At 28.0% G+C, this 19,502-nt stretch overlaps 7 protein-coding genes across 7 annotated transcripts; 5 read left to right on the forward strand and 2 right to left on the reverse strand.

Moving 5' to 3' along the window:
• Positions 1–259: 259 nt before the first annotated feature.
• OCT59_019393 (uncharacterized protein) lies at positions 260–1,035 on the reverse strand (the record flags this gene model as incomplete). Its single annotated transcript, XM_066143502.1, has 7 exons — positions 260–284; positions 366–395; positions 473–509; positions 598–606; positions 678–800; positions 869–901; positions 960–1,035. The coding sequence occupies 7 exons, from the start codon at positions 1,033–1,035 to the stop codon at positions 260–262; spliced, it is 333 nt and encodes a 110-aa protein (XP_066005242.1).
• A 205-nt stretch (positions 1,036–1,240) lies between these two features.
• On the reverse strand, positions 1,241–3,937 carry OCT59_019394 (uncharacterized protein; the record flags this gene model as incomplete). The annotated part of the gene is made up of 20 exons (XM_066143504.1): positions 1,241–1,264; positions 1,345–1,482; positions 1,548–1,606; positions 1,756–1,925; positions 2,088–2,228; positions 2,319–2,333; positions 2,422–2,463; positions 2,535–2,572; positions 2,647–2,678; positions 2,764–2,788; positions 2,865–2,879; positions 2,952–3,010; positions 3,095–3,122; positions 3,199–3,234; positions 3,323–3,357; positions 3,454–3,469; positions 3,551–3,559; positions 3,650–3,697; positions 3,792–3,827; positions 3,935–3,937. 20 exons carry the CDS (start codon positions 3,935–3,937, stop codon positions 1,241–1,243), a joined length of 969 nt encoding a protein of 322 aa, XP_066005243.1.
• A 231-nt stretch (positions 3,938–4,168) lies between these two features.
• OCT59_019395 (uncharacterized protein) lies at positions 4,169–5,072 on the forward strand. Its single transcript, XM_066143505.1, has 3 exons — positions 4,169–4,487; positions 4,559–4,672; positions 4,774–5,072. Exons 1-3 carry the CDS (start codon positions 4,448–4,450, stop codon positions 4,842–4,844), a joined length of 225 nt encoding a protein of 74 aa, XP_066005244.1. The 5' UTR covers positions 4,169–4,447; the 3' UTR covers positions 4,845–5,072.
• A 429-nt stretch (positions 5,073–5,501) lies between these two features.
• On the forward strand, positions 5,502–8,584 carry OCT59_019396 (uncharacterized protein). Its single transcript, XM_066143506.1, has 3 exons — positions 5,502–5,807; positions 5,887–5,922; positions 6,002–8,584. Exons 1-3 carry the CDS (start codon positions 5,589–5,591, stop codon positions 8,153–8,155), a joined length of 2,409 nt encoding a protein of 802 aa, XP_066005245.1. The 5' UTR covers positions 5,502–5,588; the 3' UTR covers positions 8,156–8,584.
• A 65-nt stretch (positions 8,585–8,649) lies between these two features.
• Positions 8,650–11,537, forward strand: OCT59_019397 (uncharacterized protein; the record flags this gene model as incomplete). The annotated part of the gene is made up of 16 exons (XM_025319777.2): positions 8,650–8,686; positions 8,756–8,944; positions 9,033–9,050; positions 9,160–9,174; positions 9,248–9,308; positions 9,392–9,406; positions 9,505–9,620; positions 9,693–9,973; positions 10,047–10,069; positions 10,144–10,397; positions 10,467–10,533; positions 10,616–10,678; positions 10,773–10,864; positions 10,954–11,049; positions 11,123–11,240; positions 11,309–11,537. 16 exons carry the CDS (start codon positions 8,650–8,652, stop codon positions 11,361–11,363), a joined length of 1,500 nt encoding a protein of 499 aa, XP_025172958.2. The 3' UTR covers positions 11,364–11,537.
• A 3,824-nt stretch (positions 11,538–15,361) lies between these two features.
• OCT59_019398 (uncharacterized protein) lies at positions 15,362–15,616 on the forward strand (the record flags this gene model as incomplete). Its single annotated transcript, XM_066143507.1, has 1 exon — positions 15,362–15,616. One exon carries the CDS (start codon positions 15,362–15,364, stop codon positions 15,614–15,616), a length of 255 nt encoding a protein of 84 aa, XP_066005246.1.
• Positions 15,617–17,295: 1,679 nt separating this feature from the next.
• OCT59_019399 (uncharacterized protein) lies at positions 17,296–18,084 on the forward strand (the record flags this gene model as incomplete). Its single annotated transcript, XM_025327097.2, has 2 exons — positions 17,296–17,983; positions 18,053–18,084. 2 exons carry the CDS (start codon positions 17,296–17,298, stop codon positions 18,082–18,084), a joined length of 720 nt encoding a protein of 239 aa, XP_025172956.2.
• Positions 18,085–19,502: the final 1,418 nt, after the last annotated feature.

The raw sequence follows: 19,502 nt of genomic DNA on the forward strand, positions 1-19,502 counted from the left end.
ATTTATTTAATTAAATCAGTAACTAATACAATACAAATATTACATACAGTAAACAAGTAAACCAAAACTTTGAATGCATAGAAGTTGATCTTCTGATACATCACATGTTAAATGATGCTGACATTGATAAAATATTAATATTTGCATAGCTACAAAAATAATAGATTTCATGAGATTTCCACATAAGATCTTAAGAATATCTGAAAATTACAAACCTTTAAACAATTTCTCCATATCACCATAATATCCAGTAATATTCTCAACCATTGCATTTCCTACAACTTCTAAAAATTTGATCTTCATATCAATTGCGCTTCATCCTGAAATTTACCTGATGATTTTGGCCTTTTATTTCATTTCATTACCTTTTACATAATTTGCTCTCTATTTCTCTACTGGAATAAATAATAAATCAAATTTATCATATATGATACAAATAAAACCAAATATGATATACAATATAATAACATACATTTGGAATCTAATTTTATCATTTAAATCATCAAATGCTTTCAGAATTAGAGGATTAACAAATGTTTCCTATAAGTAATCTCCAATGTATTCGCATTATGAAGAATGTTAAAAGAAAAGTTGAACAAGCATATACTAAAATGAAATATGAAAATTAAATGGATTGTGTTAAATTATACAAGTAATAAGATATACAGTATGCTTACAATTGCCAATAGATATCTTGCACCATAAATTTTCATAATGTTTTTTGAAATCAAATTCATCTTTGAAAATAACCTTTATTGATGATGTTTGAACATTATCATCAAAAACAGATTCCACCTTTACTTCAAGGGCAAGTGCATAACTTATCAACCAGAAGTTTAATGCTTTCTTCCCATTTTGATCAACATACCATATTCTGTTTTTCTTTGGCAGATGGTTTCATCTGAAAGAAATGAAAAATTATTAATCTAAACTGATGTGATAGTTAATATAATACATACTTCCTCCCAGAATTTTCTTAACTAAATTTTTTTCAAAGAGGTTGATGATATGATATTTACAGTTCACATTTTCCATCTTTGAAATAAAGAGTTGAACTTTGGTTAATGACTCCTCATTTTCATTGACTTCTTCCTATTTTTCAAAAAAATCGTCATCAAAAAAATTGTCATCTGACTGAATTTGTACACAAGAACGTTGAACAGGAGTGCAATCCAGAGATTGGGAGGAAGAATGGTTACAGGAGAGTATTCTTCGGCTGGTCTTTTACTTTCTAAATGTGTTAAAAAAGAGAAGGTTCTCCCTCCTAAATCATTAGAACAATATACTTATGATTAAAAAGAGGGATCTTTTAATTGTATAATTGAAAATAACTAAAAGACCTACAAGTTCACTTTCTTCTTCCTTTTTTGACATAGTTTTAACTCTATTACTGAGGATACCCAACTGCAGTTCTTGGGAAATAACAGCACTTTTCATGAGATGATTATTTCCAAGCTTCAGTATATTACTGGCAACTTGCAACTAATAAAAGCAGTTACTGTAAATAACTTATTATGTGTTTTAATGCAACTTGAATAGAGAACAACCTCTAGAATCCTGATCCGATGTAATTCAGTCTGCTCTTCCCAGAATATTTTGACAGAATCTGATTTCGTTTCATACGAATGTTTATATATATATATATATATATTCCCAAAGAATAAGAATTATACGAATTTAATAATAATAACAATATTATAAATACAACTTGTAAGAATCTTAGGAAAAGACGAAGGTGATGATTAAACACAACACTAGCTCTGGGACCCAGGACGGAGCTGAAGTGTAGACATTGAGCCGTGTAGACTCCCCCAGAGGAGAATGCAACCGCCCCGTTCAGGATCATATGCTCGTCAACAGAGTTTAGAACCATTCCCATTGCAAGTACGTAACCCGCAACAGTAGTTGAAGATGTATCTTTGGCTCTGCCTTCATCAAAAAACAAAATAAATAAATAAATTATATCACCTTATAATCATCAAGCGTTTTTGTATATAAAATTTGCAGATTGTTCAAGGTCTTTAGCGTAATTCAAATGCTCAGTATCTTTCTTAAGTTGCTCATCTGGACACGTCTTTCTACGACACCTCAAAAAAGTCTCGAGACTTGGAGTATTTTCTTCCCAGTATTCTGCAACAAATGTAACGTAAAGATCATTCAATAATTGTTCTACTAAAATTGTAGGCTTTTTCTTCGGAAAGATCAAGTGAGGTTCAAGAGATTCGAGTCTAAAAGAGAAAAAAATGAAACTTTAGTAACCGTTTCATTATAAAACAATTTGAAGAAAAAAACTCACCTAAATCCGCGTCCAAAAAAACCGAAAAACCAACCACCTAAAAAAGAAAGAAAAAAAAAGAACTGTTAGTAACAGTTCGTTAAATTAAATAAAAATGTAGGAGAAACTGAAAATGGGAAACTTACACGTACAAAAAAAGGATCAAAGAGATCTGATGAGCAAGTTGCCTAAAAAGAAGAAAAAATGAACTGTTAGTAAGTTCATTGAAAAAAAAATAAAGAAAGAATCTTAATTTTACTTGCAGAATCCCGTATCAAAAGTAACTCTCCCAACCGTCTATATAAAAAGAAGAAAACAACATTTCGTTAAAGAAACTAAATTCGAAAAAAAATATATTCCGATTCCCTTACCAAATCTGAAATCCGAAATCCATGTGTCCCGTCTAAAAAAAAATAGATAAAATCAAAACGTTAACATTTGTTTCGTTAGAATTAATAAACTAGTAAAATAGAGAAAAAAAAACTTACCGAAAATGAACTGCCTACCAGTCACCTAAAAAAAAGAAAAAAAAAAATAACGAAACGTAAGTAAAGTTTCGTTAAATACAAAATTCATGTTGAAAACTCACCAAAATCCAACGTGTCTAAGAACCTTCGAAAAAAACAAAAACTCTTGGATCGGAAACACCTTTTCCGTTGAGTTTTTGGATTTTTACGTGAGAATGTCCTTGAATCCTTCCAGGGTTTGAGGGAAATTTTCCAAAGAACCGATCACCTAAAAAAAAAGAAAAAAAAATAAGCAAAAGTACAGTAAGTAAAGTTTCGTTAAAATATGAAATCTAAGATATTAAAAACGTACCGAATCCAAGATCCAAAGTACCAGTCGCCTAAAAAAAAAGAAAGAAAATAACAAACATTAGTAACGTTTCGTTAAAATAAATAAAGAAAACAATGTAAACTTACCAAAATGCCACGTGCAAAGGAAGTCCACAGAACTGCCTAGAAAAGTAACGTTCAGTTAGAACGTTTCTTAGAGAAAGAAAAAGAAAAAAACGGAAGTTTTCGTGACGAAACGTACGAAACTTACCGTTTTCCGAATTTCTAAATTCCCAGAAACGGACCCTACAAAAAAGAAAGGAAACGTTAGTAAACGTTTCCTAATAAAAGAAAATTTTTCTAAAATAAATATTATAAGCTTCGTAACGAAACGAAACTTACTTACAACGATCAACTTCTCGCAGGGAAGAAGATTGTAGTTATTTCACAAATATTAGTCTTGAACTTGGACTTTTGAATGAAGGAGGGCGAAACAGACATCCCGAACCTATAAAAAAGAAAAGGAAGCGTTAGCAAACGTTTCCTAATAAAATAATTAAAAAAATAAATCCAAGTTTCGTAACACTACGAAACTCACCATTTCAAAGCTTCCGAATTCAAAGCTTCCGAATTCAAACTCTCCGACCTACAAAAAAAAAAATTAAAGGAAACGTTTCCTAATAAAAAATTAATAAAAAATTAATTTTAAAAGTTTCGAAGCGAAACTCTTCGGAACTTACCGTTTCCAAATTCAAGGTCGAACTCGCCGAAAAGCCCTACAAAAAAAAAAAATATATATATATAGAAAAATGTTAGTTACGTTTCCTAAAAGAAATTTTTAAAAAAAATTAATTTTATAAAGTTTCGAAGCGAAAAAACATACCATTTCGTTTTTTGAAAGATTCCGGTAAGGGTGAAATTGAGGGGAAGCGAAAGAAATTGAAGACCGTGAGAGAAAAAATTAAACTTTTGCTATGTAAAAAGCTTAATTTTTTTTCGCTATACCGCAGCAGGCGCAGCTGAAGCTGCGGAAAATTATTAATTTGATATCACGTGATACAAGTGATACATAACTTAATATAAATAGGATGCTTTCCCCCGAAAAAATATTTTTAGATATATATACTCATATACACACACATATATATATCTATTGATTTTAATACTTTACGAAAAGCCTCTCCTCTGTAAACAAGTAGATGCCAATTAATACCTATAGGGGGAAAGCCATTGCTACTCCCTTCACCTGTTTATAGTGACAAAAAGAGGGAGTACTGAAATAAAATAAAAGGCCAAAATTCTTGGATAAATTCTGGGATAAAGTATAATAGAATTCTAAAAATTTATATAAACATAAACAATATGGATCAGATTTTTAGAAGTTGTAAGAAATGCAATGGCTGAGGATCATGGTGATATGAAAAAATTGTTTAAAGGTTTGTAATTTTCAGATATTTTTATCTTAAAAACCTTATGCAGAAAGTTTATGAAATCCATTATTTTATAGCAATGCAAATTTTAATATTTTATCAATGTCAGTACCATCTAACACATGTTACATCAGACTCCTATGATGAGAAAACAGTTAAAAGTGTATTAGCTCAATTGTTTGGCAAAACTGGTTAGTTAATTGATTAATTTGTATTGTGTCAGTTACTGATTTAATTAAATAAATTAATATCAGATTTTGTCTTGTTTTATCATTTATATTTGACATTATAGAATTGAATTATGGATTACTATTTAAAGTTGCAAGAAGTATCACAGAAAGTACAGAAATATTCACCATCTGATGAAAATCCTCTAGAAGATCACCATCTAAAAGGAAATCGGCAAAACAGTAATAGTTTAGATACCTAATATTTTACATCACATTTTGCATGTCATAATTTGAAAAAAAATAACATTAATTAGTTAAATAATAAATGTAATAGTTTATGTAGGTTTACATTGGATCTAGTTAGAATTGCTCAATTATGTGATTTCTAATAAAACTCGTAGCGATCTTGCTACTTAGCCTAAAAAAAAAAAATAATTTTGTTAATATTACTCCAATCACTATGAAATTATCAGTTACTAATAAATTTCTACTAATGAAACGATTCTAATGTAGATTTATTTTGCTAATTGGTATTTCGGATTTTATCATAATACTTATTTATTGTTAAACAGTAAATGGCATATCACGTGATAATCACATAATATTTGGGTTGTGAAATTTTGCTATACTTTTTATGTATATTATGTATATTGTATATTTAATATGTTTGTGATTTATTATTATTGAAGATCTACTATAACATGTGTTTAAGGGAAAGATCCATGAAGTATGATTTGCATGCTTAAGGAAAATTTTAATATAATTTTATGCGCTGGGACAACCTGAAACGCTGATACATGTGCTTACCATATGGAGGTTATCTGACGACTGACGCTAAACGTGTCAATAAACTGTTCGATCAATTTCTTATCTTAAAATAATTTTACTCTCGTTTATTTTCTAACACCAATTTAAAAATTAAACTATCTACATTAAAATGGGGAAAAAAAGTGAAAAGAAAAAGAAAAATCAGCAAGTTACTCAACAAGAAGTACCATCCCCAAGTGGGAATAAATCCCCAATTGTAAATGGTATTTCTACTGAGAATACTGAGAAACAAAATGTTACTGTAGAAAATTTAATTACTGAGAATGAGAAGTCAAACGAACAAACTATACCCGAAACAATAACACAAAAGAGCGATTTCAATGATAAGGTTTGTTATGCGTTCAATGCTAATTTTTGTAAATTTTATATGAATTATTGAAACATTATATTACTATTAATATCAACAGAAGAATAACAAAAAGGAAAAGACAAAATCAAAAATTGTATGTGACAAAAACTAATTAATAATATAATTACAATAATTGATATCTCTGCATATATTAATTCAAACCTATTTTTTAGACGAAGAAACCAAAGAAGGCTTGTTTTTTTAGCCTATTCTCGATTAAGAGGCTTATCCTCTTTTATATCCTTACTGTCTTTTTCTGGTGCAACGGAAAAACTCAAAAACAATGCAATTCGTATGAGGAAGCGTTTTGTTTTAACGGAATCTCTCAACATATTTTAAATAATGATTTTTTTCACAAGTTCATTGAACCAGCAATAACTGTGGTTAAACAAAATGTTGATGTATATGGCAAACAGGCTTTGAATACAGTTTCTATTCAATATGAAGCTCATGCTAAACAATATGTCAACCCTTTGCTTGAATCTGCTCAGCCTCATTTGCAGACTGCAAGAGAAGTGTCTGTCGAATATGTATATAATCCAGTTGCAGAAGGACTAACCAAAGTACAAGAGTATTATAATGATAACGCTAAAGTGCATGTGGATAACTATTATAGTCAAGCAGTGAAATTATCCGCTCCATATGTTAGTCAAGCTCAAGAGCATGTGTCTTATGTCTATGAACAAGCTTCAGAGTATAACAAAAATACGGTTCGCCCTTGGTATCACAAATCGGTTGTTCCTTTTAAAGATAAAGTTATTATTTATTATGATACAAAAATGGTACCTTTTGTTTATCATATCTTGGAGATTATTAAAAACACCTATCACGAAAAAATTATTCCCGCTTACCATAATCATGTTGAACCACATATTTTGGAGCTTTTTTTAAAACCTAAGACTGAAAAAGAGACCAAGACTGAAGCGGAAAGGAAAGCCAAAGAAGAGGCTAATAGGAAGGCTAAGGCAGAAGCGGAAAGGAAAGTCAAAGAAGAGGCTAATAGGAAGGCTAAGGCAGAAGCGGAAAGGAAAGCCAAAGAAGAGGCCAATAGGAAGGCTAAGGCAGAAGCGGAAAAGAAAGCCAAAGAAGAGGCCGATAAGAAGGCTAAGGCAGAAGCGGAAAAGAAAGCCAAAGAAGAGGCCGATAAGAAGGCTAAGGCAGAAGCGGAAAAGAAAGCCAAAGAAGAGGCCGATAGGAAGAAGGCCGAAGAGGAAAAGAAAGCCAAAGAAGAGGCCGATAGGAAAAAGGCCGAAGAGGAAAAGAAAGTCAAAGAAGAGACCGATAGGAAGAAGGCTGAAGCGGAAAAGAAAGCCAAGGATGAAGCTATCAAGGCTGAAACAGTGGCCATTGCAGCTGCTAATAAGGCTGTCCGTAATGCTCTCAATAAAGAATTTCCTCTCGTCAAAAAAAATCTTACTTTAGCTCTCGATGATTATGAAAGGAAAGCTACATCCATGGCACAAGAAACTTTACGTGAGATTGAAGATAGAATCGTATCTTTAAAAAAATCTGGACCCGAAGATCTGGTAAATTTAAAAAAATTCGTAGAACAAATCAAGAAGGATAGCACAAAAGACCGTAAAGCAAAATTTAACGAAATAAAAGATTCGGCGAAGAAATTAGTAGATAATATTAGAGAATTGATCGAAATTTCGGAAAAATCATTAGATATACTAGAGGAGGAAAAATTTGATGAATTGAAAAAAGAGTTTAGTATTAATCTTGTTTCTCAAATTTTTACAACTAAAAATAATATTTACGATCAAGCTGACAATAAAGAAGTAGATGATAAATTAAAGGCTGAGATTGAAATGACAGCCAATAATATTGCTCAAGAATTAAATGAAAATAAGAATAATGCTTCGTTAAGAGTTCGGGAAATCTTTGCATTAATTAAAAATAAGATAGGTTTATTGAAGTCTATTGTAGATGATGTAATTAGAGATATTCATTCTTATATTAAATCAGAGAAAGAAATTTTAAAAAACGAAACTAACGAAAAGATACCTGAAAAGAGCGAAGAGAATGATAATAAGAATATGGATGAACCAATTATAGAGTCAAATTCTGTTCAAAACCAAATACCGGTGCAAGTAGAGAAGCCAACAGTTAAAGAAAAGACATCATCTACTCAGGATCTAGTTTTAGAAATTCTCAAAGCTCGGCAGGATCCAGTTTTAGATATACTAAAGAAGGGATATGAATTATTTAAAGCTAACGAGGCAAACGAACCAACAGTAAAGGTTCAATCTGTAGATAATGAAGATGATGAGGATGATGAGGATGATGAATCTGAAAGCGATGAATGTTTATCAGATGATCAATAATGTAAAAATAATATTTAGGCAGGTCCGTTTTTTTTTTGGTTTTTTTTTGAATTAAATTCTTTCTATAAACTATATACTTTACCTTTTTGGTATTATGAATTCATTAAATTATTATTAGTTTCTTTTGGTTGGACAATTTTTTTTGTAATATCCATATGTAAATGATAGATTTAAATATTATAACGGAAAAATTCGGTCATTTGATCAAATATAGTTTCCTGAAAATTCCGATATGAATTTTAAACGCATAAATGACATAAATGATTTCTAAATATAAATTTTGAATTACAACGAATAGAAATTTAAACTTTAAATTTTACTTTATCTCCACGGAACTTGTCGGATATGATTCTATTGTGAGAACGAAAAAAATAACTCTATATAAATTGTTAAATAAAGCTGCACGGTGTAACTTTGAAACTTTTTTACAAAAACTTATTTAAAGTACAGTAGGTCGAGAAAAACTTGGTATTTTTTCTTAGAATTGTAAATCAATGATTTTTATAATACCAACGCGAATGTTGTCGACCTGTGAGTAAATCTGTGCTAAAATTATTATTAAATCCATTTATATTAATTTGTTGTTTCTAATACAAATAGGTAGTCGAACCTTATTAACACGCGAGGTTTTATCACAGACTTATAATAATGTTCGTAGAAGTTTTCACCAAGATACTACTTTTAGTAAAAAGTTCAGTTTATTAACCGTGTCTACTAAATCGTCTTCGATCCAATCCATCCAATCACCGTTTGCCAAAAGAAATGTTGCTTCGTTGGGAAAAACACAAGGTAAATTGATTTATATTTAAAAATAGATTCGTCGATCAGTTTTAATTTTATGTAATCGGTTTCACCAATTTCCTTTTTTTTTTATTAGGGAGATTGGTTATACTAGGTATCATTGATAATTTCATTAAATATTTTTCATGTTTGAAACTTAATTTGAATTTTTTTTAAATAAAATTTATTTTGCAATTATTTGAAATTTTTTTTTCAAATATGAGGATCTGGATGGGCAGGTAAATTTTTTAATGCTAAAGTTAGATGCATGTTACTGAATAAAGATTAATTTGATCATTTGTCTTTTGTTAGGATATAAATTGATACAGGATATGGATACTAAACATTATGAAGTTATTGTTGTCTCTCCAAGGTAATATATAAAAATAATATGCGCAATTTATCATGATTGTATTTTTTTACTGATTCATTCTTTATTCTTTATGATTTAACTAGGAACTATTTTGTCTTGTAAATAATTTCTAGTATATACATATTCATGTTACAAACTGTATTTTTCTATTTGGACTTTTATTCCCAACTAAATACATATATATTTGCACATATAGTACTCCGTTACTTGCATCATCATCTGTAGGCACTTTGGAGTTCAGGTGTATATTGGAACCTATAAGGAAGTATTCTCCTAAAATCCAATTTTATCAGGCTTATGCAGATACCATAGGTAAATAAATATTTCAACATTTCTCATCATTTAGTTATTTCTCACTAACTTATCTAATTTATTGATATGTAGACCTTAAACAGAAGATAGTTTATTGTACCTCTAATCTTGAACGCAGTAAAAACAAATTCTCTCTTAATTATGATACTTTGGTTATAGCCGCTGGAGCAAATTCTAATACCTTCGGCATTAAGGGAGTTGGAGAAAATGCATTATTTTTAAAAGATGTATCTGATGCTCGCAGAATACGTCAAAGAGTGATTGAATGTTTTGAACATGCGGGTCAACCAAACATCACAGAACAAGAAGCATTTGGATTACTTCATTTCGCTGTTGTTGGTGGAGGTCCTACTGTAAGTATTATCACAGATGCCTTTTTATTAGGAAAGTACTCGATAAATATATTGAAAATTTTTTCCATTTAAGGGTATCGAATTCAGTGCTGAGCTGTAAGTAAATTTATCATTTATTTATGAGATACTTTTAATAATTACACTTCTCTACTAATAACTTGTATGAATAGGCATGACTTTATTACAGAAGACATGGCTCGTTTATATCCGGATTTGATTAATTTAGTCACAATGAGCGTGTATGACATAGCGCCTCAAATTCTTGGTTCCTTTGATCAATCTCTTAGAGAATTTGCTACTAAAAAATTTACAAGAAAAGGAATCAAAATCAGAACAGGACGTAAAGTAAAAGAAGTAAATGAACGTAAACTTATAATTGAAGAAGATGGAGAAGTGCCATATGGCATGTTAGTTTGGGCAACTGGTATGATATCTTAGCTAATATGTTAAAATATTTTGCATGTATAGTAATTAATTTGTTAATTGGTTATAGGGTTAACCGATAATCCATTAACACGGTCAATGGGTAATCAAGTTGTGAAAGACAAGTCGGCAAAAAGGTAATATTTAATCTTTATATTGAAATCTTACCTATAATGACTTTTTTTGTTAAATTTAATTAATAATTTAATTATCTATTAGACTATTAACTGACGGTTTTTTAAGGGTTTTAGACAAAGAGTCTTTTCAACCTATAGATAATGTGTAAAGTTAAATTCTATTCTTATTACATAATATTTTATTTTAATTTTATACTTTTTTTGCAGAAAAAACTTTAATCAATTTTTTATACAATTAGTTATGCTTTAGGTGATTGTGCATCAATTCAAGATTATGATCTTCCTGCTACAGCTCAAGTAGCTAATCAAAAAGCTGTATATTTGAGAAAAGGTATAATAATAATATATATTTAATTTATTAACTATTATTAAATATTTTATATTTAATTGATTTTATTTTTTATGAAATTATATTTATAGTTTTAACTCAAATTGCTAAAGATAATCCAATAATGGATATAAAACCTTTCAAATTTCTTAATCTTGGAAGTATGGCATATATTGGAAAGAAGGAGGGTAAGATAATTGTATTTTTTAATTGATTTTTTTTTATATATTTCTTTCTATTTAATTATATCATTTTTGTCAGCTGTTGTTGATATGACACCTGTAAGCAACAAAGCTAAAGAAAGTGGTAGATTAGCATGGATATTTTGGAGATCTGCATATTTTACAATGACAGTTTCATTGAGAAATAAAATGCTAATGTAAGTATAAAAAATAATTTTAGTAATAATATTTTAAGGAATTAATTTGATTTTTGCATTTTTTTTAGTCCTATGTATTGGATTTTAACATGGTTATTTGGAAGAGATATTAGTAGATTTTAAAAATTAATATTTGTATTTTTATTATATATTTTATCAAGTTTTTTTTTTTAAAAAAAAACAAATATATTAAAAATTATGTAATTTTATAGTCTGATTTGCTATTTAATTAATTATAAAAAATAATTATATATATTATTATTGATAAAAGTATTAAATAAAAACTATTTGTTATATTTAAAAAAAGAATTTTTTTAACTATCACCAGGGGTGATGATCACCGGTAACTAAAATTATGACAATAGATTAGCATTAAAAAAATATAGTGCCAGTAAAAATTGATAATCCTGACCAATGGTGATGATTATAAAAACCTTTTAAAAAAAAAAAATTATAATTTTATATTTATATTGGTAATAATAGCCATATTAAATTGGCCAAACCAAATTTTATTGGTTAAAATTGATGATTTTCGAATCCATAATTCTGGTCGAATTTTGCTTAATTCTGGCCAATTTTATAATGCCAGCCTAAATTTGATAAAAATTGAAAAATGCAGTTCAAATATAATATTGCATTTATATAAAATAACTTTCAAACTACTTATAATAAATTTACTAATAGTTTTTACTTTAATTATATTTATATAGTATTAAAAGTTTATATTTAACAATTTATTTATATTTATATTTTAAATATATTATTTATTTCTTTTAAAAAAATTTGTAATTTTATATCTAATTTTGCAAATTGTATAAATATTAATTATAGTACCAAGAGTTTATATTTAACAATTACTATATTAATTTTCTAAAAAATAATATATGTTAACTATATATAGTAGTAGTTTAATAATTTTTTAACCAAAAACATATATATATTTATATATTTAATAATTAGATTTTAATAATTTCAGTATTATTTAAATTAATTCATTAGAATGAATTAAATTATAGTAAAATCATCTTTTTATAATCAATATTAATAGAATTATAGTTTAATAAAATATTTAAATATAATTTTAATCAAATTTATATATTAATTATAAAAGTTTGCTAATTTGCATTCTAGATGAAAATCACACAAGATGATAATTATCACTCAGATGATTTCACCAGTATTTGGCTTATCATATTATTTTTATACATGGCCTGGTAATTTCCTATTTTCGTATAAATACATAATTCGTAATCCTGGTAATTAATTACCAGATTTTTTGAAAGAGTTTAAAATTTGTGTGCATCTACGCATATGTGCACCCTCATGGATATATTATATATAAAAGTCAAAAATGACATTCTAAACCCTTCATGGCTCATTAAGTAAAGTTGTAGAATAGGCAAAAATACGCATAATAAATAAATTATTAAGGCTCAATAATATGTACGTAAGAGTTGCGGCATGAATATTTAAAAAAAATCAGGATTTTACTAAAGTCACGTGATAAATAATGATCGACAAATTTACTATATAAAAATTACCACGTATGCGAAGCACAAATTTTATTTCCTTTTTGAAAAATACGTAAATATATAATTATTTATGTCATACGTAATTAGTGTAAATATTATTGGTTAATCATGGGTCATATGCTTTTTTTATACAAAGTCATTAGTCATATCAGTGGGATACTACATGTGATATAATTATATCACATATGGTATCCTACTTACTCTAGATTATAGTACCACATGTAATCTAAATATCACATATAATCTAAATACCGCATGTAATCTAAAATATCACATATAATCTGAATATCGCATATGATCTAAATATCACATATAATCTGAATGTCACATATAATCTAAATGATGTGATCTAATTACCACATATAATCTAAATAATATGGTCTAAATACCACATATAATCTAACATTTTATTATTTCTTATACCATTTTTACATTCTAGTTATGTCTTTAAGTCTTTCTTGATATTTGTGTTTTTTATGTTAATATACTTTTATTACCATAATTACCACACACATATATAATCTAAATATCACGCTTTTCTTCTTGTTTTTGAATCGTTTACATGCTAAATTTTATAATGCTATTGTCGACCTTTTGTAGCTGTTTGAATACCTACTAGTTTTATGTAGGACCGGAAAAACTTATAATAAAGGTCGGACCGGACAATAGTAAAATGATGGTTTTGCTGAAATTAATAAAAATTTTTCTTAAGTAATTAAACTAAAAATCTAACAAATCATACAGAAATGTCTGAAAAATAAAATGAATCATAAATTATTCTTTTAATATCAATATTAACTGAGATTATTAAATTTTCTGAAAAAAATTTTATAATAACGCGAACCACTTTTTAAAAAATTTACTAATTATGCGAACCACCTTTTTGTATTACACAGAATATATAAAAATCTAAATTGAATGTATAAATCATGCATTTAACTCTAAACTTAAACAGATAAGTTTAATCCACACATTTTGGCTTCATTAAAAATTGTATATATAAAAAATTCAATGGATTTTACTAGTGTGCCAGGTACTACAGTGACCTCCATTATAGGTTTTCCCAGTCCTTTTTATGTCGAGGTGATAAGCTTCTGCGCCTGATTAGGTGCTGGATTCTATATTGGAGTATTTACCCTTTGCGCCTATTTGGTTGCCTTTCTCGATACTGAATAAAGAAAAAAAGGATGGCGCAGTAATTTGATCTAGATCTGTGATTAATTTTAGCTGGACACTATGTCATAATTCTGGCCGATTTTTTGGGTATGTAATTTGAGAATCCAGTCTGGCACCATGGTATTTACCTAGTAGCTATCATGGAACTGTTATGGAACTGTCATGGAACTGGTAGTTTGCTAGCTTGGATGCTGAGTTGTTATATTCAAGTATCTGGCCAAAATTGTGAAATAATGCTGGCCGGTACTGCATCTTACTGTACAGTCACGTGACTTTCACTGACCCATGGGTCAGAGAATTTGAAATGCAAATATAAATATATCACATCTTATCCTATAAAAAATCGTCAAAGAAGGTACCAAAAGTACTTTGTTAAGTTTTTTTATCGTCCCTATAAAAATTTTCTATCCCTTCTTGAGGACGCTCTTAGGAATAATCTTGATATCATTTTTGGGCTTCTTAATACCCCTAGTAAAAGTAAAGTTAAAAAAAAAAAATATCGAATCCATCTTATATGTATGCCGTCACCAAGAAAATTTGTTAGTGACGCTCTTAGTGATACTCTTAGTGACACCCCTGTATACTTTTTTTGAAGTTTGGGAACGTTCAGTTGTCTTCCTTTATATCTGTCACTATGTCACTAAGAGTTACTAAGAAAAAGTAAAGTTTTAGGAAAAAAATCAAATTTTCTATGAGTATCAGTATGGTATATCTATCGATATGCTATATATATATATATATGTTATATGTATGCTATATTTTTATTATACCTATAGATAAAAAAAAATAAAAAGTAAAGTAGTCCAATTTTCTTAGTGACTTTTAGTGGCATGGTGACATTCATCTAGAAACCTTTTGATGGCTCTAAAAATACGAAATAGCTATAAATTTTGTCACCAAGAGCGTCACCAAGAGCGTCATCAAGAAATTTTAGTGAATTGAGTTCGTCTAAAAGGCCATAGGGATAGTGACAACTTTTTATTCTTGTTTAAGTTCTTTCGATTAGCCTAAAATTACTTGAGTGGAATCTCTTTGGGACCATCAGCTTGCTTAGCCAGCTTTTTCTGATAGTAATGTTCTTTTGATCTATATTTTTTTGCATGCGTATCATAATAGTCATATTTGGATCTTGTCATCTCTTTATATCCGCTTTCTTTGCAAGCAACTTGCCTAGAATCTCGATGGACTTTACATCCTTTTGGATTATAGCATCTCCGATTACACACTTCGCCAATCTTAAGAATATATGGACAATAATAAAAATTTCAGGGTGTCACCTTTTTTCCGCCTTCCATTTATGTATATCGATTAATAATCTCAGATAATTAATTTCATTTTAAACTTTTTTTTGCGAATAATATACCTTGAAATTTGGTATAACTATAAATTATCGTAAATTGCTTGAGAAAAAAAATGACTGAACAATCCAAGCTTTCAGAGTTCCTCGACGCGCCCTCCACCCTGTACTATTGTGGGTTTAAAGCCTCCAATATAGGTAAATCTTTATATAAAATTCGTGATGATAGTGTTAAATCAAGGCATTTTCTAGGTGCAGATAACGAAGATGAAATAGAAGCCATACTCTCAAAACGTGAAGGCCATTCTTTACACAAAATTATTGATGGAAATGAGCCACTCCGTCCTGTTATAGACTTTGATTTGCCATAAGAGGTGTACAATAACATTAACCCTAAACTTACGTGTAAAGAAATACTAGATTTACTCAATCATGCCTTTAGGGATGTCTGTCTTAAAGATGTTAGCCTTAATTATTTTTTAAAAAATTTTGAATTACAGCTATAAGATTTTTATAGCCTTAATTAATTACGGCATATAAAAATTTTGTATTACGACACTTTTTTAAATTACGGCTAACATCTTTAGTCTGTCCACTGGTCAAAATTAATACTATCGGATACCTATCAGGTACCTGATATATGTACAATATATGTGATATATGTGTATGATATTTAACAATGCTACACATATCAGGTACCTGATATGTGTAGTAGAAATGTAGAAAAACAGTGACACATCATGTAAATATCACATATACAGTACATTTTACACATATCGGATAGTTAAATATCAGTCACATATCATAGACTTATTGGGTACCCGATATATTATGATATATATCATATAGATATCATACAGATATCATACAGATATCAGACGGATAGATATAGGATAATGATTTCGTATTAATACTAGTAGATTTATAATTTAATTCAGGCAAAAAAATTATAAAATGCAATTATAATTTGTATTTTTTTTTTTAATTTTAATTCAAAACTTTATTACAATTTAAATTTATTTACACTTTTTAATTAAAAAAAACAATTATACTAATTATACTTGAATATTTGAATAAATATATATAATATATAACTTTTACTAAAAGTAGCATAAAAATAAAATCACTTGTTTGCTTATACCTGTTTGATTATTTAAAAGAAGCATTAATGATAAATATATTAGTAAGAGAAAAGAGAATGTTATTAAAAAATATTAGTATAGATATATAAATATAGAAAATATTAGTAGAAACATTAGCAGAAAGAAAAAGTTAATAGAATAAAAAATGTTAGTAGAAAGAGAACGTATATCAGTAGTAATATAATATTAATAGAAAATATTAAATAGTAGAAATATTAATATAGTAGAAAAAAATAATAGAAAATATATTAGTAGAAGTATTAGTAAAAGGAAAGAAAGAAACGAAAAAAATTGGTAGAAAAACATTAATAAAGAAAAGAAATATTGGTAATATATACCTTTTTATGCATTTCTAGATATAACAAATAAAAAAATATATAAAAATATGTATTTCTGAATATATTAAATAGATAAAAAATTGTTTTTTAAGTAAAAAAAAAAATTGAAAATGAAGAAAAGGTTTTAATAAGATAAACAAAAATGTGAAATGTAAATATTTAAATCATGTGATTACATGATACAGTCTACCCTTGATATAGCAAAGAAACCGTTCTGCACCTCAAATTCGTTATAGCAAGTTAACGAAGAATTTGAAGAATTTGATTGGTTACTTCGTTATAGCGAGGGAAAATTGACATATTTTATTGGCTAAGCGTCACGTGATTCGTTATATAAAAATTCGCTATAGGAAGGGTAAACTGTAATAATATTACGTAACTTACCACATATTATTTTATAGCCTGACATATGGGCTAATCTGACGCATAAACCAAATGTCACATGGCAAAACAATGTGATAAAATCGTGATTATTATGATCACTCAAAATTTGGATATGATTGGCTAATTATTTGAAAATCAAAATTACCGTGATTTGTGAAACAGGTCTAATTTTTATTCTTTAGAACAATGAACGCCAAGAATAAAAAAAGCTCTTTTAATAAAACTACGTGTTCTTTATGTCAATTTACTGACAATTCAACCCGTCTCTATACAAAAACTAAACTTTCTTTACACCAAAGACAACTACATCCCAATAATCACGTCATTCCACATATACAACAACTTTTACTTGATAGTATTTCTGATACTCAAGTTCGAAGTTTTTGGAGTTCCTTGCTAGTCAGAATTGAAAAAAAGCTTTCATATCACCGTTCCAAAAGTGGAGTCAGGCAATTGACATGTGAACCATTTAGTGAAGAATTATTTGTTAAAATTTTTTCTAATGAGGAAAGCTTCACCTATATACCTTATTTAAAAAAATATAAATGCGTATTTACAGGAGAAGCAGGATATAACCGATTAGGATACTTATTTGATTGTAAAGATTGGGGAGAAAAAAATCACGTTAGCGGAACAAAGGCTTATGTGTTTATGGAGAATGAAGAGCGGAAAAAGGATGTAACTTTTATTTGGTCTGATTTTGTAGTAACAAGAATTCGTGATGGCAAAAAACCTTTAATTTTACATAGTCCAAAATTGGTGGTTTCTTTTACAATTTTTGCCGGTTATTTTGTTCAAAGTCAAGAGGATGATACTAATGCAAACATTTTTAAGAAATGCGAAGAATGTATTATGAGTGATAACTCAAATAATGGTACGTTTTATTTAATTAAAGCTAATAATAATTTGTTTTATTAAAATTAATTCCATTTTTAAAATATAGAACCAAATTTTTATTTAGAAATTAACATTTAATTTTGTATATATGTTTTTCTTATTTTACGTTATAAAATTTCTCATATTGTTAAAATGTCATTTATAAAAGCTAACAATAGAATAAAATTTTTCGATAATCTTTCATATTTTTCACAATAAAAGATATTTTATATTAGTTGTATAATATTTTATAATTTTTTTTTTATTTTTTATAATTATATAAAAAATCAAGGATTTGAACGGATGATTCTTTGTTTAATACATCGGGGTGTATCATTAATTAAGTAGTATAATTGTCTATTTTCAAACGACATGATATCATGTAAAACGGAATGATTGTTGTTATTATTTCTTCCTCCCATAGTTGTCCCCCCAAAAAATAATTTCACCTAAAAATAAAAAAATAAATAATTAGTAATTTAACGCCAAGCAATTAAGTTACAATTAAATCATACATGTAAATGATTTTTCTTTTCTATACTTGAAGTAGAAAACTGTCTCATATTTAATCCTTTATGTTGTAATTTCCTTAAAAATTCTGGAATATGAAATACAAAAATATGCATATATGGAGTTATATCAGTAGGATTAAACATGCCTCTCTTTTGATTGATAGAATTTGATTTTCCGATAGTAGGTTCACAAAACAACTTGATCCAATTTTTCGCATTAACCTCAAAAGAGTCAATTTCAGCATCAGTAAATGAATCCTTGCATAAAAATTGATATAAACTAAAGAATTCTTTCCATAAAAATGATATTTTTCTTCCACGATCAACAGCAATAAATTTTGTTACATCAAAATGTTGTAACATTATCAATTTATCAGGTCCAGTCAAAGATGTCCAATCCCAAGACTTTCCTTTGAATTTTGATTCAAAAAACTGGAAATGTGTCAAACCAATTCTTTGCATTTCCTTTTCAATTAAAATTTTGGTAGCCTTTTTAAATTCATTTAAATCGATCATTAAATCTTGGAATAGACAATCCATTAAAACATCAGTTATTCTTAACATGACATGTAATTCGTCAGGGATCCAATGATCAAGTTCGATTATTGGAAAAAGACTTGGATGTTCAATACCTAAATAAATTCAACCTTTTGCAATATTAGTAATAGTAGAATTATTATCACAGACTCTTTTATCAATATCAATTTTTATATAAATAAACTATCAAATAAATACCTTTCTTATTTTCTGAAATATTCCATTGTAAATTTAAGTTTCCACGTGAATCTTTTGGGCATTCACAAAATAAACAAAAATATTTTGAATTTGCTGCTTTTAATCCTTTAACGAGAGCCATAAATTTCCAATCCCCACTAAAGTAAAATTCAATGCTCCATGTAATGTTATCTTGGTCAATAAATCCAGCACTTTTTAAAGAATCTAATTCATTACTGAATTTTGAGACCGCAATAGAAAGTTTTTCATATTGTTCTTTACCTATGTATA

This window comes from Rhizophagus irregularis, chromosome 29 (assembly GCF_026210795.1).
Source record: "Rhizophagus irregularis chromosome 29, complete sequence".
NCBI lineage: Eukaryota > Fungi > Glomeromycota > Glomeromycetes > Glomerales > Glomeraceae > Rhizophagus > Rhizophagus irregularis.